At 44.7% G+C, this 10,452-nt stretch overlaps 1 protein-coding gene across 1 annotated transcript in view; it reads right to left on the bottom strand.

The window, feature by feature from the left end:
* Positions 1 to 10,452, bottom strand: part of ATP9B (ATPase, class II, type 9B) — a 255,515-nt gene that overhangs the window by 142,303 nt on the left and 102,760 nt on the right. Inside the window, exon 9 of the mRNA XM_006875888.1 lies at positions 3,057 to 3,137. Coding sequence (XP_006875950.1) covers positions 3,057 to 3,137 — 81 coding nt within the window. The remainder of the gene's footprint in view (positions 1 to 3,056; positions 3,138 to 10,452) is intronic.

Here is a 10,452-nt window from a genome sequence, read left to right as displayed (position 1 = left end):
TCTACTCCCGTAAAGATTTACACCCTCGGAAACCCTGTACAGGGTCGCTATGGGTCGGACCCGACTCGAAGGCACTTAACAACAACAACAACTTCCATAAGTGTTGATGGCTGATCCAAGCAAAATGAAGTCACTGACAACTTCAATCTTTTCTTCATTTATATGGATGTTATTTATTGGTCCAGTGGTGAGGATTTTCTTTTCTTTACACTGAGGTGTAATCTATACTGAAAGCTGTGGTCTTTGATCTTCATCAATAAGTATTCTAAGTCCTTTGGCTCTCAGCAAGCAAGGTTGCATCATCTGCATATCGAAGGTTGTTAATGAGCCTTCCTCCAATCCTGACGCCATGTTTTCTTCATGTAATCCACCTTCTCTGATTACTTGTTCAGTATACAGATTGAATACGTATGGTGAGAGAATACAACCCTGACGCACACCTTTCCCAATTTTAAACCATTTGGTGTTCCCTTTCTCAGTCCGAATAACTGTCTCTCGGTCTGTTATTGTTGTTAAGTGCTGTCGAGTCAGTTCTGACCCACACTGACCCTGTATAGGGTTTCCAAGGAGCAGCTGGTGAGCTTGAACCACCGACCTTGCAGTTCAAGCGACTCTGCAGTCTGACTCATTAACCCACAGCGCCAACCCAGGACTTGGTCTATTAGCTATATTTAAATCAGGGTGGTGCACTGTAACACAGCTTTCTTCTCCTCGGGATTTGTTCTTGAAGAATTTTCTTCACAACAGAAAAATTTTGATTTTTACCATGTGCTTTCTTCTTCTAGTGATTGTGACAGACTGAATCGTACCTCCCCAAACTGTGTGCTGTAATCCTAAGCCCTATCTAGGTCTGTGGTTACAAATCCATAGGGAACAAGTCTTCGTTGTTATGTTAAAGAGGAGGCAGTGGTAGTATAGGGTGTGTCTCTATCAATTCATTTTAAGATCTCAAAGAGTAGACAAAGCAGAGATGGGGGAAGAAAACGTCAAGTCAAATGAGATCTCAAAGAACCAAGAAACAGAAGCTGAAAAGACACACGGCCCACCTTCCCACTAGAACCCACAGAGAGCCTTCCCTGGGATGCTGAATCCAATCTTGTAGCCTGCTGGACCGGGAGGAAGACCGTTCCTGTGTGTTAAAGCCACTCATTGGGGAGAACTAAGAAGGCCTGAGTTCCATTCTGAGCTCCATCTTCTGCTCATGGGACAAGGCTCTCCTGGGCAGGGAGGCTCAGTGAGTGCTGTGGGGAAGCCTTTGGGAGTGCTTACGGGCTCACTCTTATCACTGGTATGACGGCTTTCAGAAAGGCCAATTTCTTCTTTGTCTTCATCACCATGCCTGCAGCAGACTCCATCCTTCACCAGCTTTGTCCCTCCTCACGACTCTGTCTGCACTTTCCCAAGAATCCTTCATCTGAATCACCAGGCTTCCCTACACACCACAACCCTCTTCCTAGCTAACTGGCTTCCACCCCTGCTAGGATTTCAAAGGCCCCCTGGTGGCACTGTGGGTTAGGCAATGGACTGCTAATTGAAAGGTCAGCGGTTCAAACCCACTAGCCATTCAACAGAAGAAAACGTGGCTGGTGTTCCCGTACCGATTTAGAGTATTGGAAATCCTACATAGGGTCGCTCTGAATTGGAACGGACTCAGTGGCAGCGGAATTATGGGTATAATCTATACAGGACAAGAGCAGACCACTAGGTCTGCTCCCTCATGAAGCAGCCAACAGACGGAGCCAGCAGCCTTTCCCTTCGTATCCATGAGCTGACACACTGGGCCCGCCACAAAGGCCTTAGGGTCTCCACTGGGACTCACAGTGATCCTGCTGACGGTTTCCGAGGGGTGACTGATGAATTTGAATCTCTAGGCTTGCAGTTCAAATGGATCTTGCAGTCCAGTGCATTAACCCACAGGGTTACAAATCGGTCTGTGAACCGCAAGGTCAGCAGTTTGAAACTACCAGCTGCTCCGCGGGAGAAAGATGAGGCTTTCTGCTCCTGTAAAGATTGACGGCCTCGGAAACCCTGTACAGGGTCGCTATGGGTTGGAACCGACTCGACAGCACTTAACAACAGTCCAGCACTTATGCAAATCTACAGCTGCAGGCTAATGCCCATCGCACCCAGACACCTCTCGGCTTTCCTCATTTTTGCATGCCCACAGTTTGCACATTTCCTGGCACATGGTAGGAACTCAGTAAGTGCTTACCAAGGCTTGTGTGTGACCAAGAATAAAACAAAGGTGATGGTACCAAAAGAAATCACTTAAAAGTCAATGCTGCAATGAAAACTAAACTATAGATATATATTAAAATCCCTGATGTATTATAAAGTATAAACCATAAAAACTCAGAAGTGTTGAGTCCTTCAAGTCTCAATAAACAGTCGTGGTAGAATACAGCAAACTTTATCAAGCCTCTGTAATAATGAAAAGTATGCAGACTGAAATATACATGTTATTAGACACACACACACACACACACACACACACACACACACACGGCATCTCAAAAAGTTCACAAAAAAGTTCCATTATCTTTTACTTCCATTTTTCCACAAACTTTGTGTATCCCCCACCATACACATTCTTCTACCCAGCTAATAAAAACAATGTGGGTATCATATCATATTAACTATTATCAAAACCCAAAATACCTAAATAACACCATCTTACTGATTTATGGTGTGTCACTGTAGGAGAAGGCTGGCAATTCACACCCTCCAGCTGCTCCTAAGAAACCCTATATAGGCTGTTATGAGTCAAAACCAACTCTACAGCCCTTAACAACATACAACAACATGTTACTTTAAGGGAAAAGGAGTTTATCAACAGAAGATAAGCTAAAATTAGAAAACTTGTACTGATTCTATCCCAAACAGATATTCAATACAAGAAATTGAAGAACTTGAAATGTTCTGAAGGTTTTTATTTTCCTAGTTCAAAATGTGTGTTTGAATTTATTCTTGATTCTCTTGCCCTTCAAATATAGGCTTTCTAATTGTAATTTACACACAATTAAGTATACTTGTATGGAAGCAAAGATGTCACTTACCCTGGTGAAAGTCCCTTCAAAACTATGAATGTCCTGCTGGGGCTTCTGGGCAGAGACATAAGCACTGATGGAAAACAGGTCCTGAAACACACAACACCTGAATCAGTTAATTCTACTTTTATAATGTGGAGTCCTGAAACACACAACACCTGAATCAGTTAGTTCTACTTTTATAATGGAGTCCTGGTGTGGCACTGTGGGTTAATGCGCCAGACTGCAAAGCCGATTGAACTGCATGGTCAGCCGTTCAAGCTCACCAGCTGCTCCTCGGAAACCCTATACTAGGTCGCTATGGGTCGGAATCGACTCTATGGCACTTAACAACTTTTATAATGAGACCAAAGTATTTGGAAATTTTCCATTACCAGTTAATATTTTACATATATTACTCACCAAATGTAATTACTGAACCAACAGTAGGAATAAGGATGAATTATAACTTAAGAAAACATCGTCAGCCCTCAGAGGCAAAGTGCTCTCTTGATTGTCACAGATTCAAAAGGCTCATACAATTCAGTCTCTATCCGTGGTCCTGTTCCCTGAGGAGGATGGGGTCTCTATCCATGGTCCTCTGTATTCCCTGAGGAGGATGGGGTCTCTATCCATGGTCCTCTGTGTTCCCTGAGGAGGATGGGGCCTCTATCCATGGTCCTGGCTCCCTGAGGAGGATGGGGTCTCTATCCATGGTCCTCTGTGTTCCCTGAAGAGGATGGGGTCTCTATCCATGGTCCTCAGTGTTCCCTGAGGAGGATGGGGTCTCTATCCATGGTCCTCTGTGTTCCCTGAGGAGGATGGGATCTCTATCCATGGTCTTCATGCTCCCTGAGGAGGACTGGGGTCTCCATCCATGGTCCTTTGTGTTCTCTAAGGAGGATGAGGTCTCTGTGTTACTCTGTATTCACTGAGGAGAATGGAGACCCTGGCAAGGGGGGCTGAAAGAGATCAGGTCCTGTCTACAGAGCACGTCAGCTGACATGGAGCTACACAGTTAAAGTGAACTACTACTTAACCACCCAGCCACATCCACCATCATGCAGCATGCCAGAGGACACAAGGTGACCCAATTAAGCTGGGCAATGACACAGAAATTCAGTGAACGGCAGGAAGCTCTTCAGGCTTCCCAGATTTACTGGCAGCAGACATCTACCGTAAGGAGCAGGAAGGTAAGTCGTACCCATTCTACCTGGCACACCCTGTGCTTTTCTAGAGACGGAGACTCTAGAGTAAAGGAAGGCTGGGATGAAAGCTAGACAAACCAAGCATCCACGGCGGGCCTCTGCTCCGGCAGCTGCAACAGCATGCTAACAAATAGACCCTACTTTGCACTTCATTATGTCAACATAGTTTGCACAATAAGAAATACATCTTACAATAAATGCAGACTTATGAAAACACGGCTAATATGCTGAAGAAGGAGGCAGACAATCCCCAGGCAAATGTGCGAGTCACTCATCATTTCAACATGACACTGTCATACAGCAGACTGTCTTCTGATCCATGAAGCAAGCAGCATTTCGACACGCCCACCAGCACTTAGAGGCCTGCATCTCACCGCCTGGATGAGACATCAAATGACTGACTAACGGCGCCATAATGACACTGTCATCCGAGCAGTTCACAATCATTTAAAACCATTCGGAAGCCTTCAATAATGCAGGAAAGCCTCTGCTATTGGGTCAAGGGCAACATTTGTCTGCATTACTTAAAGGTCATTAAAATACATCCTTAATCATAACATGTGGTTCATTACAAATAAAATTGCCTTGTGTTCAATAAAGCTAATTAAATGTAAATGGTATTGTTTACTGCTCTATGGATCTTTTGACATAAATCAGCAAGTCATGATTTATTGAAAGTTGCCGTGATCTCACTGGAGTTAATAAATCTGCTGGATCACAAAGCCGGAAGGAAACTCATCATTTCCCGTCTGTGGTCCCACAGGACAGAGAGCACAGGAAGTCGGGCTGCCTTGCAGACCCGCAGCACAGCCATGAGGAGATGACTTGCTGGCACGTTCATCCTCAGCTTCACAAGTTTCCTTACCTGGACACTCCCCAGATGATGTGAGCAGTAGCTGTGGACATGACACTCCCAAATCGGTGACATTCGAGAGACAGAGCGACAGTGAGGGCAGCACAGCTACTGAATGAAACCCTAATCATCCTGTATCCAGGATTAAACCTAAGCTTTCCCCTAAAGAGCTACACACAACATACCAGACCCGAGGAAGCTACACATTTACATACAGTAGTCATTCAAAAAGTAAGTTTTCTTTTTTCTAGAATATACTGGTTTTTTTTTTTTTTTTGGCGGGGGGAGATATGGTGGTTCTGTAAGATAAACACAGGTAGCATGATGGTTACGACTCAGACTGCGAACCTCAGGGTCAGCAGTTCGAAACTACCAGCCTCTCCATGGGAGAAAGATGAGGCTTTCTGCTCCCGTAAAGATTTACATCCTTGGAAACCCTGTACAGGGTCACTGACTCGGAACTGACTCCACAGCACATAACCACCATCACAAGGAGCTCTGGTAGTGTAGTGGTTACGAATTGTGCTGCGAACCACAAAGTCAGCAGTTCAAAACTACCAGTTGTTCCGCGGGAGAAAGATGAGGCGTTCTGCTCCCATAAAGATTTACAGCCTCGAAAACCTGTACAGGGTCGCTATGAGTCAGAACCGACTCCACGGCACACAGCCAAGAACCACAAGGCCACTGGTTTGAACGTATCAGCTACTTCGCAGAAGAAAGATACCGCTTTGCATTCCCACACAGACTGAAAACCTCAGAAGCCCTAGATAGGACGCCTGTAAGTTGGAACCAACTCCATGGCACTTAACAATGCTTCATGGTTTTACGGAGCAAACACAAACGGACCTTGCCCTACACCCCTACACCAGGACTCTGGAAGCACTGTGACATTTTTAAATACATCTGTCCTATTAACCAGGAACTATGGGAGTACAGTGGAGAAACGTTGGGCTGGTAACTCAAAGGTAAGTTCAAGCCCACCAGCCAAACTGTAAGACAGATGTGACAGTTTGATTGTGCAAAACTGTGCAACCCTGGAGCCCCTAGGGGGCCGTTCTACTCTGTCCTATCAGGTCACTGCCAAAAGACATGGAGGCAGCATCCGGCCTCCTCTGACTTCACACGTGGGGACGAGGCGAGTCACTCCAAAGCTCATTCCTATGAGGTGGAGGTCTGACACCAATCATCCCGGGCCCAGAACTTTCTACTTCTCTGCTGGGTTCAAGAATTCACTGCCGTGGCTACACTGAACTCACAGACAATACTCGTCATTATGGAGTTCCGTAGGGAAGGTAACAGACTACAACTCAGGACTAGAAACACTCAGGACTGTCTCCTCTCTACCATGGTTACAGGATGGTCAATGTTCAGTGCTGCGGATCAATGCCCACAGGGCTCTCCACTCCCCTAGAAGCCTCAGCCAGAAGGGACTCTGCTCTAGCTCCGTGTGTCAGCAATCGTAGCCCCTCAAACAAGTGCCTGGGGACACCCCTTCCTCCACATGTGAGTCTCCTGCCTGAAGGCGCTCCATGGTACTTGCTCTGTGGGCCAGGAAGGCCACAGCTCGGTCTCTGCTCTGTCTCCTGGTTCTGCTCCTGCTGTTCCTTTGGAAACACATCTTTCTGTACAAAGGGCTCTCAGGGTCCGGAGACTGTGTTCCACTTGAGGCTCTTCTTTACTGGTTGTTTTAAGATTTCCCTTCCTACTTCCGAGATGACTCACTTTTCACCTAGCAGAATGGCAAACTGACCAATTCTTCTGTTAGAGTTCCAAAGTTTTACAACCGCAATTAGTCCTGCTAACAACCCTTCATAATTGAATCAGAAAATCATTTCTGCATCTTCTCTTATCCAGACTCACTATGGAAAGATGAACACACCCAATCTGCATGGCCCCACTCTCTCACCCACGCAGTTCCCTGCCTTGCAGTCACGGTGTGTCAGGACCAACTCAGCAGTAGGTTTGGTTGGGCTGATGATAAAAATGAAAGCATCCTTATAACATTAACTACAGTAAAATGCCAGGTCCTACAATGAATGCAGACAACAATGCTCCTGGTAATAAATGATAACATAGTATGTGTTCAATACTTTATTACGTTTTAACTTACATGTTATAAACTGCAAGCTTTAAAGTGTATGATTTGATGAGTTTTAACACATACATCCACCTATGAAACTGTCACAGCAAAATGCAAACCCACAAGTGTCCTGCCCCCTTGGTAACGAGCCTCCCTCCACTCCCAACCCATCAACCACAGGCTGCTCTCTGGTACTAGACTCAGGCTTTGTCTTTTCTTGTTTTGGGGGGGTGGGGGGCATTTTCTAAGCCAAACAATCTGCAAAGTGTATACAGAAGGAACTATTTATGAGCACCCAGTAGAAAAATGGGCAGAAAACGAAGAGAGAAACTTCTCAAAGGAAAATAGAAGATGTTTCCTTACATAAGGCTTCTTGTCAACGTCACAGAAATAAGAACCCTACATTTAAACAAGAGAGTCATCCATACAGGAGCCCTGGTGATGCAGTGGTTAAAGTGCTAACTGAAAGGTCAGAAGTTGGACTCCACCAGCAGCTCCTGAGGAGACCCTAAGGTGCGGTTCCACTCTGCCACAGGGGTAAACTGTGAGTCAGCACCCAGGAACAACCCCCACAACAATGATCAGAACGGAATAATTCTGACACACTGAATGTACAAATTCTCACAGAAATGAGGGGAAAGGTGGAAACAGACAGAAAAGCAGTGACATCACCTGTAAACTGTTAGACTTGTCAACATTTGTCAACATCACAACGATTACAGGACCTTAACTCAGATTTAGCATATAACCCACCCATGTGCAAAAGATATACACAAATACAACATGCGTGTTGTGTATAAGAAACAAATATGCAAGAGAGTTGCACAGGTGGCCAAAGCAAACAATCCAGTGCACGTGTTATTTGTGTAAAGCTACAGCACACCACCCAGGGGGTCCCTCAACAAATCTAAAAGGATTGAAATAACACTGAAAATGTTCTATGCCTGTAATAAATTACAAGAGCCAACATTAAAAAACTCCACCACCAATGATTTGACTGTCTGTCAGTTTGCCGTACTGAAGTGGCATATTGCTGTAATTCAGGAAGTTATGCCACCGGTATCTTAAACAACACAGGGTCATGCACGGGGGACAGAATAAGAAGAAGAAATGGACTCTTTCTGAAAGTTTAATCACTAAAAACTTTATGGAACACTGTCAGACAGCACCAGAATATTAAATACTGAAACATGACGACGAACACCAGAATACTGTCAGATATTATGCCAAAAGATGGGGCCCTCAGGTTGGAAGCACTCAAAATGCGACTGGGGAAGAGCTGCCTCTTTTGTTGCATCATTTGTTGATGGGGAACAACTCAAAATGAAGAGAAACAGCTGTAAATATCCATTAATAATCAGAACATGGAATTTACAAAGTATGAATCAAGGAAAATTGGAAGTTACCAAAAATTAAACAGAACACATAAATATCACTATTCTATGCATTAGTGAGCAGAAATGAACTGGGATGGGTCATTCTGAATCTGACAACCACCTGAATTACTATGCCAGGAATGATAAATAGAAGAGGAAAGGTGTTGCATTCACCATCACAAAGACCAGTTCAAGATCCATCTTGAAGTACAATGGTGTCTGGGATAGGATAGTTATGCGTACGCCTACAAGGAAGACCAGGTCATACAACTATTGTTCAAATTGATGCTTCAACCACTGAAGCCAGTGATGATGAAACTAAAGAATTCTACCAACTTCTTCAGTCGGAAATTGATCAAAAATGTCATCAAGATGTATGGATAATTACTGGCAATTGGAATGCAAAGGCTGAAAACAAAGAAAGATCAGTTATTGGAAAATGTGGTCTTTGTAACAGAAATGATTCTGGAGATCACATGATAGAATTCTGTAAGATCAATGACTTCTTCATTGCAAATAAAGACTATACACATGGACCTCACCAGATGGAATATATAGAAATCAAACTGACTACACATCAGCCAAAACAAGGCCAGGGGCAGATTGTGGAACAAACCATCAATTATTTATATGCAACTTCAGGCTGAAGCTGAAGAAAATGAAAACAAGACCACGAGAGAGCCCAAATATGAACAAATCCTACCTGAAGTTAGAGATCATCTGAAGAACAAATTTGACGCATTGGACTGTATTGACCAAAGACCAGAAGAGCTATGGAATGACATCAAGAACATCATACAGAAGAAAGCAAAATGTCATTAATAACAGACGACAAGAGAGAAGGTACAAATCAAAATGGATGTCAGAAAAGACTCTGCAACTTGCTCACCAATGTAGAGATGTTACAGTAAATGGAAGAAATGCAGAAGTAAACGAGCTGAAGAAAAATTTTCAAAAGGCAGCACAAAGAAGACGAAGTCACATATTATCATGAAACATGCAAAGATGTGGAGTTAGAAAACCAAACGGGAAGGACATGCTCAGCATTTCTCAAGCTGAAGGAACTGAAGAAAAAATTCAAACCTTGACTTGCAATATTGAAGGATTCTATGAGCAAAATTCTGCACGACGGCTTCTATCATAGAGGGCGGCAGTTAAACGGTGTGTGCGAACTGCGCAGACCTGGTGGAGGTGTTAAATGAAACCCAGACCATGGAGCGGCAGGGTGAGAAGTGTCTGGAGACCAGGTCGATGGGGAGACGCTGCCTATCGGGAAGAGACTGCAGGGGCCGGCCAGGCTGTCCTACTTACCCCAGACACGAGAGCGCCATCCTAGCCTAACTGTTGGATCTTGCCTTGAGGCGGGGGTCGACCAACTTAGAGACTCACAAGCGCAGCCCCAAGCGTCTCACTACAACCCAGTCGCCCCTGCTGCACTTCCGCCTCTTAATTGATATCCGAGGATGGAAATCCCGCCTTTGAGCTGGACTTAAGGGCCCTAGTACAAGGAGATTCCTATTTAAGAGCAACCATGCAACCGTCACTCGTCTGTCTGTCATGCTGTGGTGGTTTGAATTGCAGTGATTCTGAGGGCTATGCCACCGGTATTTTAAATAACCAGCAGGGTCACCACCCATGGTGGACAGGTTTCAGATGAGCTTACAAACAAAGACAGGCTAGGAAGAAAGAGTGACACACTACTTCCGAATCACTAATCACTGAAAACTCTATGAATAGCAGAGAAACACTGTCAGATACAGGACCGGAAGGTAGGAAGACACTCAGAATGCGACTGGGGGAAAAAATGCCTCCTCAAAGTAGAGTTGACCAAGATGACCACGATGACGTGAATAGAGTTAAGCTCGGGGGAGAAATGCTCACAGAACCTTCATTTGCTAATGGGCCACAA

This window comes from Chrysochloris asiatica, unplaced genomic scaffold (genome assembly GCF_000296735.1).
Source record: "Chrysochloris asiatica unplaced genomic scaffold, ChrAsi1.0 scaffold00345, whole genome shotgun sequence".
NCBI lineage: Eukaryota > Metazoa > Chordata > Mammalia > Afrosoricida > Chrysochloridae > Chrysochloris > Chrysochloris asiatica.
This window is presented reverse-complemented; position numbering and strand designations above follow the sequence as displayed.